General features: G+C 34.5%; 2 protein-coding genes across 3 annotated transcripts; both read left to right on the forward strand.

The window, feature by feature from the left end:
- Positions 1 to 429: 429 nt before the first annotated feature.
- On the forward strand, positions 430 to 9,455 carry LOC142174472 (uncharacterized). Its single transcript, XM_075240272.1, has 14 exons — positions 430 to 715; positions 841 to 921; positions 1,031 to 1,113; positions 1,401 to 1,510; positions 1,613 to 1,727; positions 6,878 to 6,996; positions 7,130 to 7,212; positions 7,332 to 7,545; positions 7,640 to 7,717; positions 7,870 to 7,920; positions 8,013 to 8,102; positions 8,314 to 8,364; positions 9,079 to 9,156; positions 9,256 to 9,455. Exons 1-14 carry the CDS (start codon positions 507 to 509, stop codon positions 9,310 to 9,312), a joined length of 1,419 nt encoding a protein of 472 aa, XP_075096373.1. The 5' UTR covers positions 430 to 506; the 3' UTR covers positions 9,313 to 9,455.
- Positions 9,456 to 18,856: 9,401 nt separating this feature from the next.
- On the forward strand, positions 18,857 to 22,608 carry LOC142174807 (uncharacterized). Of its 2 annotated transcripts, XM_075241075.1 has the most exons (13): positions 18,857 to 19,139; positions 19,265 to 19,345; positions 19,455 to 19,537; positions 19,825 to 19,934; positions 20,037 to 20,147; positions 20,281 to 20,363; positions 20,483 to 20,696; positions 20,791 to 20,868; positions 21,021 to 21,071; positions 21,164 to 21,253; positions 21,467 to 21,517; positions 22,232 to 22,309; positions 22,409 to 22,608. In XM_075241075.1, exons 1-13 carry the CDS (start codon positions 18,931 to 18,933, stop codon positions 22,463 to 22,465), a joined length of 1,296 nt encoding a protein of 431 aa, XP_075097176.1. In that variant the 5' UTR covers positions 18,857 to 18,930; the 3' UTR covers positions 22,466 to 22,608. The 2 variants fall into 2 exon arrangements, with proteins under 2 accessions (XP_075097176.1, XP_075097177.1); XM_075241076.1 differs by lacking the exon at positions 20,037 to 20,147 and having other exon boundaries at positions 18,859 to 19,139.
- Positions 22,609 to 23,171: the final 563 nt, after the last annotated feature.

Here is a 23,171-nt window from a genome sequence, read left to right on the forward strand (position 1 = left end):
GGGAAGTGCACAAATAGCCCATATTTAACGAATAGTTAAAATTTATACTCATATTTTTTAAGTTTGGCCGTATCTGAATCAACTTCTGACTCGAAAGTTTCAAACTCAGACTCAGAGCTCTATTAAAACGTAACTTTAAACCTCACGTCTTTTGTACGCAGCCGAACTTCAAAGTAGATGGTCTGAAGTTAATTTCACTTCGCTTCTTTTTCCTTTTACAACTCCACTTTTTCCTTTTTCCTTTTTCCTACTGTATAAAAGTAGATAAAATTACTCCTTTTGAATTACTGTTTAAAACGGTTGTTTAGTCTTAAACCTAATAGCGTCCAGACAAATCCTTTCTCAATTTGAAAACGGAATGACCAGTACAATTTATGGAAATTCCAACATAAAAATTATAAAGGAAGCTTAATATCGTTCCCTTTTTCTTTTTCTTGTCGCATGCAAATTTCTTTCATTATAAATAGAAAGACAACCAAATTCACAAATACTTGGGACAATTAATCATGCAAGAAAAACATCAACAGCAATCAAAGGCACATACCATAGTACGTAACAAGAGAAGTTCAGTGAAGAATTCAACAACAATGACAGATTCAGATTGTACAGAGTTTGAGAGAACCAAACCCAGAAAGAGGCGTCAAAAGCTCATTAAGCGTCCAATTTCAAGATCAAAAACTGTTTGTGATTATTTAGAAGAACTATATAAAAAGAAGTAAGTTCTTACACTTTTCTTTTTCTTCAATTTCCCGAGTTAAACTTTTAAAATTTTAAATTAGAATGATTTATAACTGCTATTATATATATGCCTTGTTTTTTTTTTTTTTTTGCTAATTGTAGGGGATCCATAAGAGAAGACGCACTAGGCAAATTGATCATTGAATTCAAGAAAGCGGTGCGATATGAATTTGCTCAGAATATGTACGTAACATATTTAATTTTGCTGAATTTATTTTGTAATTTGATTGGAAGATAACAATATTTAGGTGAGAAATATACTGATTAAATCATTGGTGTATGTTTTATTCAGTTGTGTTACTTTAACACACCGATGCGAAAATTCGTTGAAGCGAGGTTCTGCTTTGGAAATTGATCTTGCACTACAACTTATAGGTTTGTACATATTTCCATTAAATTACACTAGGGATATTGAATTATATTATTTCTCTATAGTTGGAGGCAAGATTTTAACTTTATGGTTCTGGATTTTAGAAAGACAACTTCAAGTGCTAATAACTTGGTTCTAAATTTACTATAAGTGTATATATTTAATGAATTTATTAACATAAATACCATATTTAACCAAACTTATTAGATTCAACCGGTCTGGGCTTCTAACTCTGCTCCTGTCTATAGCTTGATAATACTATAGTTATACTCATTAATTGATTGGGATGCAGGACTGTTAGCAATAACACTTGGGGCTGGAGATCATGCACATGAGATATATGAATATTCACTAGAGTTTCTTCCTCAAGTTCTCAAATCCAAGTCATCTCATTCTGCAAAGGTAAACTTTTGTGTTTGATATTTTTTAAATATATGATATGAAATAGTTTTATGTTTATCTGGATTTTTGACAAATTTCATGAAATTAAAATAAAATTACCAGGCATTAGAATGTTTTGCTATTGTCACCCTTATTGGTGCCAAAAATACTGATGAAACAGAAAGATCCATGGAGATTATATGGAAAATTATGAATGAAGATACAAAACCCAATGTAAGTCCTTCAGCCGAACATTAGCTTGTTGCGGAAGCCAAATGTATAGAGTGTGAATAAGTCACAACTACTATACCAAAAATTATGACAACCACCAAATAATAAATAAGACAATAAAGCAATAATAAAGGGAACACCAGAATTTACGAGGTTCGGCTAATTTTGCCTACTCCTCGGACACAACCAAATATTTTATTCCACTCCAAAATACAAGTGAAATAATACTAAAGAGAGAAGATACAAATGCCTTAAACAGATGAGAAGGCAAATGAGAGGTGTGTTTCAATCCTAAACATTAGGGCTTCTTTTATAGGGGAAAAATCCCCCCCAAACTTAACTCCCAACCAATGTGGGACTTTGGCATTTTGCCAAACTTCAACAAATCTCCACCTTGGCAAAATTTCACATTTTCAATTCTCTCTCAATAACAAATTTTGGTTGTGTCTTCATCTTCAATCTTCAGTGTTCAACAATGTTGATCAAATCCAAACAATGTTGAAACTTGACCGCAGTCACCACCTTTGTCAGCATATCAGCAGGATTCTCTGTAGTATGAATTTTCTTCACCGTGACTCCACCTTCTTCTATGATTTCTCGTACGAAATGATACCGAACATCAATGTGCTTCGTCCTTGCATGATAAACTTGGTTCTTCGCTAATTGAATAGCACTTTGACTATCACAAAAAATTGTGATACCTTTTTGTTCAACACCAAGCTCCTTTAGCAATCCTTGAAGCCAAATTGCCTCTTTCACAACATCTGTAATAGCCATGTACTCTGCCTCTGTTGTAGACAAAGCAACTGTTGACTGCAAAGTAGACTTCCAACTAACTGGTGCCTTTGCAAAAGTAAACACATAACCAGTAGTTGATCTTCGTTTGTCCATATCACCCGCAAAATCTGAGTCACAATATCCAACTACAAACTGATTGTCTTCCTGCTCAAAAACTAACCCGACATCTACAGTATTATGAATATACCGTAGAATCCACTTCACAGCTTGCCAATGCTCCTTCCCTGGATTGTGCATATATCTGCTAATAACTCCAACAGCTTGTGAAATGTCAGGCCTTGTGCAAACCATTGCATACATCAAGCTACCAACAACATTTGCGTATGGTACCTTTGACATATACTCTCGTTCAGCTTCATCCATTGGCGACATAGTAGTACTTAGCTTAAAATGGGAAGCAAGTGGAGTACTAACTGGCTTAGTCTTGTCATCTATGCCAAAACGTTGAAGTACTCTCTTCAAATATTCCTTTTGAGATAAACAGAGTTTCTTTGAACGTCTATCTCTAATTATCTCCATGCCAAGAATTTTCTTTTCCTCACCCAAATCCTTCATCTCGAACTCCTTCTTCAGTTGAATCTTCAACTTATCAATTTCTTCCGAATTCTTGGAAGCTATCAACATATCATCAACATATAGGAGAAGATATACAAAGGAACCATCTTTAAGCTTGTGCAAATACACACAATGATCGTATTTGCTTCTCTTGTACCCTTGCCGCAACATAAACTCGTCAAATCGCTTGTACCATTGTCTAGAAGATTGTTTCAATCCGTACAACGATTTTTCAAGTTTGCACACCATATTTTCTTTTCCAGCAACTTTGAATCCTTCTGGCTGAGTCATGTAGATTTCCTCCTCCAAGTTTCCATGTAAAAACGCAGTTTTTACATCCATCTGAACTAGTTCCAAATCCAATTGTGCTACCAAAGCCAACATAATTCTAATGGAGGAATGTTTTACAACTGGAGAAAACACTTCATTATAATCAATTCCCTCCTTTTGAGCATATCCTTTGGCCACCAATCTTGCTTTGTAGCGAACATCTACTTGGTTAGGAAATCCTTCCTTCTTTGCAAATACCCATTTGCACCCAATTGCTTTCTTTCCCTTCGGGAGATTGGCCAATCTCCATGTATGATTCTGATGAAGGGACTGTATTTCATCATTCATGGCAATCCTCCACTTATCTTCTTCTGAACTTTGGACAGCGTCTTTATAAGTAGTAGGAACATCATCAGCTACAATTGAGGTTGCACAAGCAACCGTCTCTATGAGACGAACAGGTTTCGTTATTGTTCTTTTTGGCCTGCTGGTTGCTATTGATTCAAGTTGTTGTTGAGATTCCTGAGTTGGAATCTCCTCTACTGGCTCTCCTTCCAGAGGGTAATCTTCATTTGTTTCCTCCTCTGCTTCTTGTGTAGGAAAAATAAATTTTCCCTCAAACTCCACCTGCTTAGAAGCACCTTCATTTTGTTTGGTATCTTCTGTTACCTTATTTACCATAGCAAATTCATCAAAGGTAACATCTCTGCTGAATATTACTTTCTTTGTCATAGGGCACCATAAGCGATATCCTTTGACTCCAGAAGTAATTCCCATAAAAATAGCCTTCTTTGCCCTTGGATCCAATTTTGACTCCGTCACATGATAATATGCAGTTGAGCCAAACACGTGCAAAGAGTTATAATCTACAGCAGGTTTTCCGTACCATTTTTCAAATGGTGTTTTGCCATCAATAGCAGCAGATGGTAGACGATTAATGAGGTGACATGCATATGTAATTGCCTCAGCCCAAAATTCTTTGCCCAAGCCAGCATTGGACAACATACACCGTACCTTCTCCAGCAAGGTCCGGTTCATACGTTCTGCCACTCCATTCTGTTGTGGTGTATGTCTAACAGTGAAGTGTCGGACGATGCCATCATTTTCACAGACCTTATTGAAATGATCATTTTTGTATTCACCTCCATTGTCTGTGCAAATACACTTGATCCTCCTGCCTGTTTGATTCTCCACCATCGTCTTCCATTTGAGAAAAATTCCCAGCACTTCATCTTTGTTTTTCATTGTATACACCCACACTCTTCGAGAAAAATCATCAACAAAGGTTACAAAATAGTGCTTCCCACCCAATGAAGGTGTTTTGGAAGGACCCCAAACATCAGAGTGTACATAATCCAAAATGCCTTTAGTATTATGGATCGCTGTACCAAATTTAACCCTTGTCTGTTTCCCTTTGACACAATGCTCACAAAACTCCAAGTTGCAAGCCTTTACTCCTTTTAACAATCCTTGATCTGATAGAGTATTCAAGGATTTTCCTCCAGCATGTCCCAAGCGCATGTGCCATAGCTTGGTTGCTTCTGCCTCTTTGTCGTCACTGGATGTTACTGTCGATGTCCCAATAACTGTACTGCCACGATAGCGGTACATATTATTATTCTTCCGATTAGCCTTCATTACCACTAGTGCACCGGAGCATACTCTCATCACTCCATTTTCTGCAATGATTTTGAACCCTTTTGATTCTAGGGCTCCCACAGAGATGAGATTCTTCTTCAAATCCGGTACATATCGAACATCTATCAATGTTCTGATCATTCCATCATGGTTCCTTAATCGTATTGAACCAATGCCATATGAGGTAAGAGGGCTGTTATCCGCTGTGTGGATGACTCCATATTCTCCTTCTTGAAATTCCATGAACCAGTCCCTGTTGGGACACATATGATAGCTACAAGCCGAGTCCATCAACCATATGTCTGATGATGTTGATGACTCTGTTGTAACTAATGAGAAGTCTGAATCATCACAATCAGCTACATTTGAATCCATAATGGCCTTTCCATTGTTATGTTTGGCCTTATTCTTCAACTTCGGACAGTCTTTCTTCCAGTGCCCTTTTTCTCGACAAAAGGCACATTCATCTTTGCTGGGTCTGGATCTTGACTTGGATCTTCCCTTCTTTGTCCTCGTTTGATTTTGAGGACGACCCCTCACAAATAGTGCTTCTCCTTCTCCGCCCTTCTGTTTTTCTCGCTTTCTTTGTTCATAGCTGTACAAAGCCGAACAAACTTCTCTGAGAGAAACTTCGTCATTTCCATGGAGTAGAGTAGTTTCAAGGTGCTCGTACTCACCAGGAAGTGACGCTAACAACATCAAGGCCAAGTCACCATCATCATAAGTTGTATCCATATTTTGCAAATCTGTAACCAACTTATTGAAACTGGTGATATGTTCATTCATCGTGGTACCAGGAACATAGGTGAAGTGAAACAGTCTCTTCTTCATGTACAATTTATTTTGACTGTTTTTCTTCAAAAATTTATCCTCCAGTGCTTTCCATAATTTACTTGCAGAAGTTTCCTTTGTGTATGGATATTTCTGCTCTCTAGCAAGGTAGGATCGAATGGTACCGCAAGCAACACGGTTGATAATTCTCCAATCTTCTTCTCCAATAACATCTGGTTTCTTTTCTTCAATGGCCAGATCTAGCCCTTGTTGAAAAAGGACATCTAGAACCTCGCCTTGCCACATCCCAAAATGTCCGGACCCGTCAAATATTTCGACCTCAAATTTCGCATTTGACACAATTCTTGTCATAAGCGAAGATGCCAATGATGACGTATTGTTGACACTTGATGTAGATTCTTCTTGTTTATTGTCTCCCATCTTTGACACAAATATTATTTAATAGCTGACGACACAAATCAAGATTATTTCCTTTCTGGTGTGGAAGATCAGACTAAGCTGCAACCACAGAGCATACTCAGACAGAACCTTGACTCAGTTACCAAGATAAATCTTTTCTGATGTGGAAGATCAGACTATGCTGCAACCACAGAGCATACTTAGACAGTACCTTGGCTCTGATACCAATTGTTGCGGAAGCCAAATGTATAGAGTGTGAATAAGTCACAACTACTATACCAAAAATTATGACAACCACCAAATAATAAATAAGACAATAAAGCAATAATAAAGGGAACACCAGAATTTACGAGGTTCGGCTAATTTTGCCTACTCCTCGGACACAACCAAATATTTTATTCCACTCCAAAAATACAAGTGAAATAATACTAAAGAGAGAAGATACAAATGCCTTAAACAGATGAGAAGGCAAATGAGAGGTGTGTTTCAATCCTAAACATTAGGCCTTCTTTTATAGGGGAAAAATCCCCCCAAACTTAACTCCCAACCAATGTGGGACTTTGGCATTTTGCCAAACTTCAACAAATCTCCACCTTGGCAAAATTCCACATTTTCAATTCCAGGCATTAGAATAAACTTCATGATACAAAACAGAAACTTTATGTTTATCTGGATTTTTGACAAATTTCATGAAATTAAAATAAAATTACCAGGCATTAGAATGTTTTGCTATTGTCACCCTTATTGGTGCCAAAAATACTGATGAAACAGAAAGATCCATGGAGATTATATGGAAAATTATGAATGAAGATACAAAACCCAATGTAAGTCCTTCAGCCGAACATTAGCTTTGGTCTAAACCTTGTATTTATCTAAAGAAATTCATTGAATAATTTTAACAGAACTTAACCAGACTAGAATTCTGAACCTATAATTTTAATTTTTGCTATATTGTAGGTTGTTGCTGCAGCAATATCCGCCTGGTCTCTCCTCCTTTCAGAAATAAATGGATGGTGTGTTAATCACAAGAAGTGGAAAGGGTATATTGTGTACAAATTATTGTTTGTAAACCTTTTATTTTTAGTTGTACGACTTTTGATTTATTTGAATTAATATTTCCAAAGATATTTTCAATTTAAATCTCTTGAAATTGGTGCAGGTTGTTCTCGTATTTGCTGAAACAACTAGAGGAAGATTATGATCAAAATGTCAACTGTGCCTGCGTAGAAGCACTTGGTGTAATTTTTGAAAATGGCAGCCTTGAGAAATTTTCAGATGATGCAGAAAATTATGCAAACTTAAAAGACATGAAAGATGATATATTGATAAGAGCTTCAAGTGTTACCAAAGAAAATGCTTTAAAACTTCTTGAGGTATTTTAATTTCCTACTTAATTATGTCAATAATTAATTAACAGTTACAAAGTTTTCTTGTTTTGTTAACTAATAATTTTCAATTTCATTACAGGATAATAGTGATAAGAAAATCACCCTCACAATATGTGAAACTGAATTGACCTTAAGCACTTTTTCACTCGTGAAGCAGGTAACCTTTTTCCATTTTTTTTTTATCTGAATTGGGCCGAATAAATATAAATTCGCTTCAAAAAATCTCATATTGCAAGTAAAACGTTTCTTCGATTGTTATGCTTTTATCAAGTTTTATTAATAAGTCTTTCAAATGAACTTCTGTGACAGATTAATTATATAAAAAGATATCTAGGCGATGGCTTTATAAATCACATGAAGGTTAGTAAGTTTCATCCTTTTAAGTTTTTCATGTATTTTGAATATTAATTACGTTAATATTGAATCTCATAATTATTTGATTGGAAATACAGGATAACGAGCACCTCCATAATATTTTTCAATTTTGGCCAGAAACAACTTCTAGAGACGACGAAGATTTGTATGAACCCGAATTTGAAAGGGTGAGCTTTCTAAAGTTCTCGATTAATTTTTTTTTATATAGAGAGAGTTTATCCATAGTGTTAATTTTCATTTTCCTTGAATTAATTTTCTATTTTCGGTATTCTTTTTGTATGTTCATTTTTTATTTCTCTTTCCTTCTTCACAAATTAATTATTTTCCCTCAACTTCTTAAGTACTGATAATGTCTTGATCTATATACGTATATTTAAGGTGGCTCTTCGAGTTTTTGCACCTCACATTAGAAGGGAAGCTTGCACAAAGGTACGTTGTCACAGAATTAAATTCTCTTATATTCATGAATTATTATATGTTAATTACTAATGCCTATAATAGAAATTTACCCATTAATGCATAGAACTTATATACCTATTTCATATAGTGATCTTGATTTGAATCCTTGTCGATCGTCTGATTTTTTTGCAAACGTATGGTATTTGGCTGTAAATGACGCATATTCTAAAACTTATTTATTTTTATTTTTCATGGTTAAGTTATATAATTTACTTTGTTTCATTCCAGTGTTGTTCTATGCGGTTGTATTTCCTCTATATAAAAAACTGTACGACTAACTAATAAAGCTTTGACCATTATTAGTTGTATGTCATTTTCCGTACACTTTTGCTACCTTTAATTTACCATACTAATACAATTTTGTATTATAATTTGACCATTATTATTGCTTTATTCTTATTAATTATTATTATATACTGCTACTATTATTAATCAGCACACACTCTTCATGCGAACTAATTAGATGAGCGTTATAGTTTCATAATATGATTTAGGTATTGTTTTTGAGCTTTTTATGCTTGTTGAACCGTCACTAAATCACCCAAACTTATGTAGTTTACTAATACTGTGAGTTTTCCACACAATAGATATTGGTTTGATTCTCTTCCCTTGTAATAGAAATATCAATACATTTAATAAAACTCTCATGACTAAGCTCAATATCCTTTTTTGTTATTATTATAGAGGATTTCCATGTCGCCTAGTTCTTTCTTGAGCAAGGCAAATACTCAATTGAGGAACACATACAGGATGCTTGCAGAGGTATTTATGCTTCTTTTGGGATTTTTATTTTGTAAATTATGATTGTGATATACCCTTTTGATTGCTCATATTGCTCTCTCTGTGTTTTTTCATGAGCAGAAGACTAAGGCTGGGGAGTATGGAGTTGATCAAGAGTTTGAATATGATGAATACTAGTTGTGTTAGGAGATACTATAAACCTTGCATTTGTTATAGTATTTTTTATGGAACAATTATTTACTCCTTTATTCAACTCAATAAGGTTTTGTTTTAAATAGATCTTGTATTTGTTTATGTGCCCTTTGCTTATATAATAGACTATTTAGTGTATAGAGTTTAACATATACATGGAAGATCAAATCACCTGTTCTTATAAGTCATAAAGTTTATGTTCACAAACTAATGAAAGAATTGGACAAACCATCGGAAAGGCTGTAACACAAGATTAAATATAATTTATCTTGATTATAGGAATGATTTAATTCCGACTTCTTGTGTTAATACATTTTGTATATATTGAACGGATCAAGTAGAGATAAGTATTTTATGCTGACATAATGAAATAATTCTCTGGTCCATTCAATGTACTTATACTCTTAATCTTGATATAGGTATTATTAGTTGTGTTTTTTTTATTGTTTTGATTTATTAAAAGGCGAAATTCTTTCATAGGTCAATAAGCTTGGTAAACTGGAGAATACTGATATACATTACCGAAATAGTAATTAGTTTATAGAATCCATGTCTCGGTTTTTAGATTGATGATACTCTTTTATGAAAACTTATAAGTTTTTATGTGTAAGCCAGCCGGTGGATTTTGTATCCGAACATGAAATAAGTTAAGCAAAAGTCCCGAGGAAGTAATCAATAAATTTAATTGTCGATAATTTATTTTGATGGATTAGTATATGAATCTTAACACTAGGAGTTAAATAAGGTTTTATGAAAGAATTTTAAAATTGAACTAAGGAGTGCAGTTACAAATTTTAGTGGAATAATTCGTAATTTATTATGGTAAATATTAATTTCGAAATTCGAAATTAATTCCATATAGGGAGCTAGCTAGTTTTGTTAATTAAATTTTGTGGTGCCTATTGTGCCTAAATAATAGGAAATAAATGAAATCTTTTCTAGCTAAACAAGTTTTGGCAAAGGGTTTTTACCCTAAAAACATGTCTATATATACATGGGTTTTTCCTCCATAGAACTGGCCGAATATTTGGTGCCTTTTCCTTGAAATTTCGTCCACACGAACTGTTGAACGATGTTTTGGAGGTCATGATCATGCTACTTTGGAACTGGAGACCAATGAGATAGAATTACTTTGTTTACGTTTCAAGAGGTAACTCGTGTAAACTCTGTATATATTAATTGTTTAATTTACATATGAATTCAATACAGAAATTATTTCCGCTTCGTTGTATAATCCAACAAGTTGTATATTACTTAGAAATTCTAAAAAATGAATTGACTGTCTCTCGCTTTACTTTAGTTGTAAAAACACTTAATTTCTTGCTATATTGGATGAAACCGACTCCTTCATGTCTCTTATTTTCACGTTCTTCACGGTGACGGAGTCACAGTAGTTGTTACTTTGACATTGTGCTTTCTTTTTCTTGAATTTTCTCTTATGTTATTATTGAAGTCACGTGACTCACGTGACCTTTGTATTTGAGTCGGTTAGTTGAGTCGGTTAGTTGATACAATGTATAAATACACACTGCTGTACATTGAAGAATAAAAAATGCTAATGAGATTTCATTTCTTCAGCTTTGATTCTCTCTTCTTAGCTTCTAGATTCTTCTAACATGGTATCAGAGTAGCGATTAGGGCTCTGAATCTGCTTCTCTTCTTCTCCTTCAACCAGCTAGTCCGCCATGGGAGATACCTCAACACCTCAAATTGACCATCGTCATCCACTCTATCTTCAACCATTCGATACGCCTGGAGCAGTTCTAATAGATATCAAGCTAACAGGTCCTGAAAATTATGGATTGTGAAGTAGATCGATGCGTTTGGCTTTATTGGGAAAGAACAAGCTAGGTTTTGTAGAAGGAACATGTGTGAAGAGTTTATACAAAGGAGAATTAGCAGATCTGTGAGAACAATGTAATGCTATGGTTCTCTCGTAGATTGGGAGATGTGTGTAGCAGCAGCTATTGTCGAGCATCGTCTACGCATCAAATGCAACGAAGGTCTAGGCTGAGTTCAAGGAAAGGTTTGGAAAATCTAATTTGACTAGATTCTATCACCTTTGGACTCAGATCGGAACCCGAACTCAAGGTACTGATTATGTTACCAAATACTTTACTAAAATGAAGGATTCTTGGGATGAACAAGACACTTTAATACCAGGTAAAGGATGTAATTGTAAGGAATCAGAACCATTTTTTGAAATGATTTATCAACAGCGTCTGGTACAATTTCTAGTAGGATTAAATGAGACTTATGCTCATGTTCGCAGTCAAATTTTGTTAAAAACTCCTGTGCTATCAATAATGAGGCATATGCCTTAGTGATTCAAGAAGAAAGCCAAAGGGCTCTTGGTGTAATGGATATGAATAATGAGCCATTGACCATGTTAGTTGGCAGGGGACAAATGATGAAAGGCAAAAGGCTTGATGTAGTATGTGAACATTGTGGGTATAAAGGGTATCAAAAGGAGAATTGCTACAGAATTGTGGGATATCCACCCGATTTCAAAAGAAAAAGAAAGTCAATGCATGAGAAGGGTTCTGGTGGCTTCAAAACTTAGGCAAATAATATAGCAGTCGAAGGAAGTAATTCTGCTGAAGGACACAACTCTACTGAAGACCAGTCTTAAGGCCATTATTTTACAGAGGAGAAGTATAAACAACTTGTAGACTTGCTAAACAAATCTTCAACTGCTGATTGTAAGGTCAACATGACAGGTATTGTTTCCATGCTATCAAGTGATTGTCTTTTTGAATAGATCATTAACTCAGGGGCCTCTGATTGTATCACATCCTGCAAGGAGAAACTAGTTGATATCAATAAGCTAGGAAGTCAGATAGGTAGAAAGGTACAAGTTCCAACTGGAAACAAATCACAAATAACAGATATATGAAGTGCAATAATCCTAGAGGGACAGAGGATAAAAGATGTTCTATATGTGCTAGACTTCAAGTTCAATCTACTTTCAGTGTCAAAACTGACCAAGGACCTTGTTTGCACTGTTAAATTTTTTCATGACTTCTGTCTTTTACAGGGTCTTTACAGTGGCAAGATGATGGGATTGGTAGAGAAATAGATGGTACTAATTTGAACTGGGAACGTGTCTAGTATATTCAAGCAACGAGGTAGGGTCTCAGTAAGGTCCCAATATTTGGTTGGTCTATTGTGTAACTTAAACAATTTCCACTGCTGATAGAATACAACCTCAGATTGTATGTGGAATGAATGTGCAAGTAACATGACAAAATTGGGTAGTTGGAAGCCTTTGCATTGAATGTTTTTGCATGGATATACTTGCCCTTTTAGAGTTTGAACCCAATTTTAAGTCTTGATGGGCACACAGAATTACTTAATACATATGCCAATGGGAAGTAGTAGATATCCAATAGGGGCATCAAATTACTAAGTCATACCATGAAGGTTTGGGAGAGAGTGGTAGAAATGAGAGTGCGAAGGACGGTGTCTATTTCAGACAACCAGTTCGGGTTCATGCGGGGCGATCTACCACAGAAGCTATCCACCCTATTAGGAGGATGGTGAAACAGTACAGGGATAGGAAGAAGGATCTCCACATGGTGTTTATTGATCTGGAAAAAGCGTACGATAGGGTTCCTAGGGAGGTCTTATGGAGCTGCTTAGAGGATAAAGGGGTCCCGATTGACTATATTATGGTGATTAAAGACATGTATGAGGGATCTAAGACTCGGGTTAGGACAGTAGGAGGCGACTCTGAACACTTTCCAGTTATTACGGGGTTGCACCAAGGGTCTTCGCTCCGCCCATTCCTATTCTCCCTGATGATGGATGTACTGACTCATCATATTCAAGGGGAGGTGTCATGGTGCATGCTATTTGCTGATGACATTATTCTAATTGACGAGACACGAGGCGGCGTCAACGAGGGGCTAGAGATTTGGAGACATGCTCTTGAGTCTAAAGGTTTCAAGTTGAGCAGGACGAAGACGGAATACCTCGAGTGCAAATTTGGAGTTGAGCCGACGGAAGCGGGAGTTGAAGTGAGGCTTGACTCTCAAGTCATTTCCAAGAGGTGTAGTTTCAAGTACCTTGGATCGGTTATTCAGGGGATCGGGGAGATTGAAGAGGATGTCATACACCGTATAGGGGTGGGGTGGATGAAGTGGCGGTTAGCGTCAGGAGTCTTGTGTGACAAGAAAGCGCCACTGTCACTAAAAGGTAAGTTTTATAGAGCAGTGGTTAGGCCTGCCATGTTATATGGAACTGAATGTTGGCCGGTAAAGAACTCACACATCCAGAAGATGAAAGTAGCAGAGATGAGGATGTTGAGGTGGATGTGCGGGCATACAAGGATGGATAAGATTAGGAATGAAGATATTCGAGAGAAGGTGGACGTGGCCCCCATGGAGGACAAAATGCGGGAAGTAAGACTCAGATGGTTCGGGCACATTCAGAGGAGGAGCACTGATGCACCGGTGAGGAGGTGTGAGCGATTGGCTGTAGTGGGCATGCGGAGAGGTAGAGGACGACCTAAGAAGTATTGGGGAGAGGTGATCAGACATGACATGGCGCGACTTAGGATTACTGAGGACATGGCCCTTGACAGGGAATTATGGAGGTCGAGCATTAAGGTTGTGGGTTAGGGGAGAGTTATGAATATTTCTACAGCACAATAGAGTGAGACTAGCCAGTTAGGAGTTAGACTGAGAATGTCATTGGTCGTCTATTGATGCAGGGCTTTACCTGCTAGTTTTACTATACCAGTCATCTATTTCGTATTTCGTATTCTGTATTTCATATCTCTTATTATGCTGTTATTTTATTATGCATTTTTATGGTACTAATATATCGGCTCCTGTTGTTTTATTGAGCCGAGGGTCTCCTGGAAACAACCTCTCTACCCTTCGGGGTAGGGGTAAGGTCTGCGTACATATTACCCGCCCTAGACCCCACTTGTGGGATTATACTGGGTCGTTGTTGTTGTTGTTGTTGTTGTTGTTGTTGTTGAAGTAGTAGATATCCAGTGGAATAATTGAGTTGCGCAGTCTAGACACCACCCTCAAGGCCTCAACCACAAAAAGGAAAGGACATGGACGATGAAATATATCCTTAAACTGGGAAGAATCTGAATGTGTAAATAAACAAACGCCATCTTAGGGATGTTTTCCAAAACTCCTTCTCAACCTTTCCCACCTTCACCAACCCACCCCACCCCCTATCTTCAAAAAAAGCTTATTTTTTTTTCAAATTTCAGTTTTTCCGTTACCATCCACCCACTACCCCCTCCACCCCACCCACACCCCTCCACGCAAAAAAATTATTTTTTTACCTAATTTTTTTTTTTTGCAATTTCAAATTCTGTTTTTTCGTTTTTTGTACCACCCACCCCAAACCCCCCTTCCCTGCACAAAAAAAAAATTTACTTTTTTTTGTAATTTAAATTTCTGTTTTTTTTCGTTTTACTGTCAACCTCCCCCCCCCCCTCCGGAAAAAATAATTTTTAAATATATTTTTCAGTTTTAATTTTTTTATTTATCGGTTTAAAGGTCCAAAATTTTGCAAGTTCCAAAATTATTAGTTTGGAGGTTTATGTATTTGGAAGTTTACGGGTTTAGAAATTATAAAGTTTATGGGTTCGAAATTCCGCGGTTTCGAAAGTTTATGAAATTTGTGGGTTCGGAAGGTTGTTGATTTGAAAGTTTATGCCTTTATGTTTATTATATCTAAATTATTTATGAATATTCTTGAGAAGTCATTTTCCTTAATTTGCGTACCAAACACCGGAAAATGAATAAGATTACTACTTGTTTTCTAAGAAAATATTTTCTTAAATTATTTTTAAGAATTTACCTAAATTCTTAAAAACTGCCCCTCCACCTCACCCCAAACCCCTCCACGCAAAAAAATTATTTTTTTACCTAAATTTTTTTTTTGCAATTTCAAATTTTCGTTTTTTTGTTTTTCTGTACCACCCACCACCCATCCCAACTCCCCCCCACTCCCTGCACAAATTTTTTTTTTACTTATTTTTTGTAATTTAAATTTCTGTTTTTTTTTCGTTTTACTGTCAAACCCCCCGCCCCCTCCCCCTCCGGAAAAAAAAATTTTAAATATATTTTTCAGTTTTAATTTTTTTATTTATCGGTTTAAAGGTTCAAAATTTTACAAGTTCCAAAATTATGAGTTCGGAGGTTTATGTGTTTGGAAGTTTACGGGTTTGGAAATTATAAAGTTTACGGGTTCGAAATTCCGCGGTTTCGAAAGTTTAGCGGTTCGAAAGTTTATGAAATTTGTGGGTTCGGAAGGTTGTTGGTTTGAAAGTTTATGGCTTCATGTTTATTATATCTAAATTTATTTATGAATACTCTTGAGAAGTCATTTTCCTTAATTTGCATACCAAACACCGGAAAATGAATAATATTACTACTTGTTTTCCAAGAAAATATTTTCCGTTATACCAAACACACCCAAGTGATCATAAATTAATATGCCGTCATAGTACAATAGTAAATTTATCCTAAAGAAAGTTAAATATTTCATAAACCATTAATCTAGCTTAACAACTTTACTTCAAATACTAACGTTACACTGTAAACATGGCCTAAATTTGTCCATGGCTAATCTTGGAGCCAAAGCATTCTAGCTTGGAGCCAAAGAATAAAAGTATTTTCTTTTATTCTTTTTTTCTTTATTTGGGGACCAAGAACTTTTGCCTTATAATTTGGGTCATCTTACTTCATTCGAATCATCCCACATTTTAAATAGAAACTCTTTTGAGTTTTCTTGTAAAAGAGAGTTTTGTTATATTTGTGAACCACTTCTTTGTGAGTGAATAGCGAGGTTATTCTCTTGGGATATATCTTGGGATACTTAGAGTTTCATCTCTAATTTTTTACTTTCTTTTGTGTACCGGTTATTATAGTAAAATTGTTCCTCTCCGCTTGTGTGGACGTATGTCATCTTGACCGAACCGCGTTGAATTGACACCTTCTTTATATGCTTTAATTACCGTTATTATCAACTTGCATTGTCTTTGTTATTATCATTATAATGTTGTTTGGCTAAATTCTGCGCTACTCGGGGTCCCGATCCTAACAAATTGGTACAAGAGCCAGATCTAACCGACTTAGATTCAGTAGCCAATATGACTTTAACAAAGACTTATGTTGAGAAATTTGATCGAAGTGCAAACTTCGGATGTGGGAATTAAAGATAGAAGCTATCCTAGTTTAGGATAGTTTAGACTTGGCGTTGCAAGGAAACGAGAAGAAGCATGATAAAATGACGGACGGGGAGTTTGTCGTCATAAATAAAAAGGCAAAATCAGATATTATCTTAAATCTCTCAAATGAGATTTTACTTTTACGTGAAGTTTCTATAGAAACCACAACCAAAGGCATGTGGGAAAAATTAAAAATCTTGTATATGAAGAGGACGGTGGAAAATAGACTTCACCTGAAGCAGAAGCTTTATACAATTCGTATGGGTGAAGGTATCTCTATTCCCTCTCATCTTGACATCTTTGATTCCATTCTTATAGATTTGAGTAATATAGACGCTGAAATTAAAGATGAGGATTAAGTCGTGTTACTGCTTTGTTCTTTACCTCTATCTTTTAAGCATATAAGAGATATTATGTTTTATGCTAACGATAATCCATCTTATAAGGATATTAAAACTATCTTAAAATCAAAAGAACAGATAGATAGTGATATTACTGGGGAAGCTAGTGGAACTCAAGCGGAAGTTGGCTTGTTTGTTAGGGGTAAATCCGACTCAACATCCAGATACATTAATTTAGAGTGTCGCTATTGTCATAAGAAAGGTCACATTATCTTTGAATGCTATGAGCTGAAAAATAAAGAAAAGCATAAGGAAAGGAAAAATGAGCACAAAGATACTTACACCGCCGTAGTTAGTGTAGCAACTGATGAGATTGAGGGAATTATACTTTTAGCAACTAAAACTAGTTTCAGATAAGACAATGAGTGGATTTTAGATTTCGATTGTTCGTATCATATGTGTCCCAGCAGGGACTTATTTTCTACATATGATTCAATTGAAGGTGGGTTGTGCAATTGGGTAACAATTCTACTTGTAACGTTATTGGCAAAGGTACAATTCAGATCAGAATGCACGATGGTGTGGTGAGAATTCTCACCGATGTTAGATATGTTCCTGAGTTGAAGAAAAATCTCATCGCTTTGGGCACTTTAGAATCTCTTGGGTGCAAATTCACTGGTGAAGGTGGAGTTCAAATTTTTTTTCAAGGTGCTCTTCTGATCATGAAAGCACACAGATCTGGTTCATTGTATACTTTATTGGGATCTACTGTTATAGGCACTACTACAGTTTCGGTATCAGACAACTTGTCTGATTTTGACGGCATTAAATTTTGACATAAACTCATTGAGGCTTTTCGGAGGTGGAGTAAAATAACTATATCATTCAATTTAGGCCAAGGTGGAGATTTGTAAGACATGGCCTAAATTTGTCTATGGCTAATCTTGGAGCCAAAGTATTCAAACTTGGAGCCAAGCATTCTAGTGGAACCAAAGAATAAAAGTACTTTCTCTTATTCTTTGAGGACCAAGAATTTTGCTTTATAAATTTGGGTCATCTTACTTCATTTTAATCATCCCACATTTTGAATAGAAACTCCTTTTGAGTTTTCTTGTAATAAAGAGTTTTGTTACATTCCATATTCCATAGAATTAGTGTTGGGAAATACTTTTAGTGAATCTCTTCTTTGTGGGTGATTGTTGCGAGGTTATTCTTTTGGGATATATTTTGGAATAATTAGAGTTTCATATCTAATTTTGTACTCTCTTTTGTGTACCGGTTGTTATAATAAAATTGCTCCTCTCCGCTTGTGTGGACGTAGGTCATCTTGACCGAACCACATTAAATTGGTGCTTTCTTTATATGATTTAATTACCGTTATTATCAACTTGCATTGTCTTTGTTATAATCATTATAACATTACTTGGCTAAATTCTGCACTACCCGTGTTCCCGATCCTAACGAATCTTTACACCAGCACTATTAAGCACATTTGAGTCTCATTGCAATAAAGTTGTGAAACTCTTTATTCTGTAGATATTCCGACGAGTGATGGGGGAAGTGCACAAATAGCCCATATTTAACGAATAGTTAAAATTTATACTCATATTTTTTAAGTTTGGCCGTATCTGAATCAACTTCTGACTCGAAAGTTTCAAACTCAGACTCAGAGCTCTATTAAAACGTAACTTTAAACCTCACGTCTTTTGTACGCAGCCGAACTTCAAAGTAGATGGTCTGAAGTTAATTTCACTTCGCTTCTTTTTCCTTTTACAACTCCACTTTTTCCTTTTTCCTTTTTCCTACTGTATAAAAGTAGATAAAATTACTCCTTTTGAATTACTGTTTAAAACGGTTGTTTAGTCTTAAACCTAATAGCGTCCAGACAAATCCTTTCTCAATTTGAAAACGGAATGACCAGTACAATTTATGGAAATTCCAACATAAAAATTATAAAGGAAGCTTAATATCGTTCCCTTTTTCTTTTTCTTGTCGCATGCAAATTTCTTTCATTATAAATAGAAAGACAACCAAATTCACAAATACTTGGGACAATTAATCATGCAAGAAAAACATCAACAGCAATCAAAGGCACATACCATAGTACGTAACAAGAGAAGTTCAGTGAAGAATTCAACAACAATGACAGATTCAGATTGTACAGAGTTTGAGAGAACCAAACCCAGAAAGAGGCGTCAAAAGCTCATTAAGCGTCCAATTTCAAGATCAAAAACTGTTTGTGATTATTTAGAAGAACTATATAAAAAGAAGTAAGTTCTTACACTTTTCTTTTTCTTCAATTTCCCGAGTTAAACTTTTAAAATTTTAAATTAGAATGATTTATAACTGCTATTATATATATGCCTTGTTTTTTTTTTTTTTTTGCTAATTGTAGGGGATCCATAAGAGAAGACGCACTAGGCAAATTGATCATTGAATTCAAGAAAGCGGTGCGATATGAATTTGCTCAGAATATGTACGTAACATATTTAATTTTGCTGAATTTATTTTGTAATTTGATTGGAAGATAACAATATTTAGGTGAGAAATATACTGATTAAATCATTGGTGTATGTTTTATTCAGTTGTGTTACTTTAACACACCGATGCGAAAATTCGTTGAAGCGAGGTTCTGCTTTGGAAATTGATCTTGCACTACAACTTATAGGTTTGTACATATTTCCATTAAATTACACTAGGGATATTGAATTATATTATTTCTCTATAGTTGGAGGCAAGATTTTAACTTTATGGTTCTGGATTTTAGAAAGACAACTTCAAGTGCTAATAACTTGGTTCTAAATTTACTATAAGTGTATATATTTAATGAATTTATTAACATAAATACCATATTTAACCAAACTTATTAGATTCAACCGGTCTGGGCTTCTAACTCTGCTCCTGTCTATAGCTTGATAATACTATAGTTATACTCATTAATTGATTGGGATGCAGGACTGTTAGCAATAACACTTGGGGCTGGAGATCATGCACATGAGATATATGAATATTCACTAGAGTTTCTTCCTCAAGTTCTCAAATCCAAGTCATCTCATTCTGCAAAGGTAAACTTTTGTGTTTGATATTTTTTAAATATATGATATGAAATAGTTTTATGTTTATCTGGATTTTTGACAAATTTCATGAAATTAAAATAAAATTACCAGGCATTAGAATGTTTTGCTATTGTCACCCTTATTGGTGCCAAAAATACTGATGAAACAGAAAGATCCATGGAGATTATATGGAAAATTATGAATGAAGATACAAAACCCAATGTAAGTCCTTCAGCCGAACATTAGCTTTGGTCTAAACCTTGTATTTATCTAAAGAAATTCATTGAATAATTTTAACAGAACTTAACCAGACTAGAATTCTGAACCTATAATTTTAATTTTTGCTATATTGTAGGTTGTTGCTGCAGCAATATCCGCCTGGTCTCTCCTCCTTTCAGAAATAAATGGATGGTGTGTTAATCACAAGAAGTGGAAAGGGTATATTGTGTACAAATTATTGTTTGTAAACCTTTTATTTTTAGTTGTACGACTTTTGATTTATTTGAATTAATATTTCCAAAGATATTTTCAATTTAAATCTCTTGAAATTGGTGCAGGTTGTTCTCGTATTTGCTGAAACAACTAGAGGAAGATTATGATCAAAATGTCAACTGTGCCTGCGTAGAAGCACTTGGTGTAATTTTTGAAAATGGCAGCCTTGAGAAATTTTCAGATGATGCAGAAAATTATGCAAACTTAAAAGACATGAAAGATGATATATTGATAAGAGCTTCAAGTGTTACCAAAGAAAATGCTTTAAAACTTCTTGAGGTATTTTAATTTCCTACTTAATTATGTCAATAATTAATTAACAGTTACAAAGTTTTCTTGTTTTGTTAACTAATAATTTTCAATTTCATTACAGGATAATAGTGATAAGAAAATCACCCTCACAATATGTGAAACTGAATTGACCTTAAGCACTTTTTCACTCGTGAAGCAGGTAACCTTTTTCCATTTTTTTTTTATCTGAATTGGGCCGAATAAATATAAATTCGCTTCAAAAAATCTCATATTGCAAGTAAAACGTTTCTTCGATTGTTATGCTTTTATCAAGTTTTATTAATAAGTCTTTCAAATGAACTTCTGTGACAGATTAATTATATAAAAAGATATCTAGGCGATGGCTTTATAAATCACATGAAGGTTAGTAAGTTTCATCCTTTTAAGTTTTTCATGTATTTTGAATATTAATTACGTTAATATTGAATCTCATAATTATTTGATTGGAAATACAGGATAACGAGCACCTCCATAATATTTTTCAATTTTGGCCAGAAACAACTTCTAGAGACGACGAAGATTTGTATGAACCCGAATTTGAAAGGGTGAGCTTTCTAAAGTTCTCGATTAATTTTTTTTTTTATATAGAGAGAGTTTATCCATAGTGTTAATTTTCATTTTCCTTGAATTAATTTTCTATTTTCGGTATTCTTTTTGTATGTTCATTTTTTATTTCTCTTTCCTTCTTCACAAATTAATTATTTTCCCTCAACTTCTTAAGTACTGATAATGTCTTGATCTATATACGTATATTTAAGGTGGCTCTTCGAGTTTTTGCACCTCACATTAGAAGGGAAGCTTGCACAAAGGTACGTTGTCACAGAATTAAATTCTCTTATATTCATGAATTATTATATGTTAATTACTAATGCCTATAATAGAAATTTACCCATTAATGCATAGAACTTATATACCTATTTCATATAGTGATCTTGATTTGAATCCTTGTCGATCGTCTGATTTTTTTGCAAACGTATGGTATTTGGCTGTAAATGACGCATATTCTAAAACTTATTTATTTTTATTTTTCATGGTTAAGTTATATAATTTACTTTGTTTCATTCCAGTGTTGTTCTATGCGGTTGTATTTCCTCTATATAAAAAACTGTACGACTAACTAATAAAGCTTTGACCATTATTAGTTGTATGTCATTTTCCGTACACTTTTGCTACCTTTAATTTACCATACTAATACAATTTTGTATTATAATTTGACCATTATTATTGCTTTATTCTTATTAATTATTATTATATACTGCTACTATTATTAATCAGCACACACTCTTCATGCGAACTAATTAGATGAGCGTTATAGTTTCATAATATGATTTAGGTATTGTTTTTGAGCTTTTTATGCTTGTTGAACCGTCACTAAATCACCCAAACTTATGTAGTTTACTAATACTGTGAGTTTTCCACACAATAGATATTGGTTTGATTCTCTTCCCTTGTAATAGAAATATCAATACATTTAATAAAACTCTCATGACTAAGCTCAATATCCTTTTTTGTTATTATTATAGAGGATTTCCATGTCGCCTAGTTCTTTCTTGAGCAAGGCAAATACTCAATTGAGGAACACATACAGGATGCTTGCAGAGGTATTTATGCTTCTTTTGGGATTTTTATTTTGTAAATTATGATTGTGATATACCCTTTTGATTGCTCATATTGCTCTCTCTGTGTTTTTTCATGAGCAGAAGACTAAGGCTGGGGAGTATGGAGTTGATCAAGAGTTTGAATATGATGAATACTAGTTGTGTTAGGAGATACTATAAACCTTGCATTTGTTATAGTATTTTTTATGGAACAATTATTTACTCCTTTATTCAACTCAATAAGGTTTTGTTTTAAATAGATCTTGTATTTGTTTATGTGCCCTTTGCTTATATAATAGACTATTTAGTGTATAGAGTTTAACATATACATGGAAGATCAAATCACCTGTTCTTATAAGTCATAAAGTTTATGTTCACAAACTAATGAAAGAATTGGACAAACCATCGGAAAGGCTGTAACACAAGATTAAATATAATTTATCTTGATTATAGGAATGATTTAATTCCGACTTCTTGTGTTAATACATTTTGTATATATTGAACGGATCAAGTAGAGATAAGTATTTTATGCTGACATAATGAAATAATTCTCTGGTCCATTCAATGTACTTATACTCTTAATCTTGATATAGGTATTATTAGTTGTGTTTTTTTTATTGTTTTGATTTATTAAAAGGCGAAATTCTTTCATAGGTCAATAAGCTTGGTAAACTGGAGAATACTGATATACATTACCGAAATAGTAATTAGTTTATAGAATCCATGTCTCGGTTTTTAGATTGATGATACTCTTTTATGAAAACTTATAAGTTTTTATGTGTAAGCCAGCCGGTGGATTTTGTATCCGAACATGAAATAAGTTAAGCAAAAGTCCCGAGGAAGTAATCAATAAATTTAATTGTCG

This window comes from Nicotiana tabacum, chromosome 20, assembly GCF_000715075.1.
Source record: "Nicotiana tabacum cultivar K326 chromosome 20, ASM71507v2, whole genome shotgun sequence".
Lineage (NCBI taxonomy): Eukaryota > Viridiplantae > Streptophyta > Magnoliopsida > Solanales > Solanaceae > Nicotiana > Nicotiana tabacum.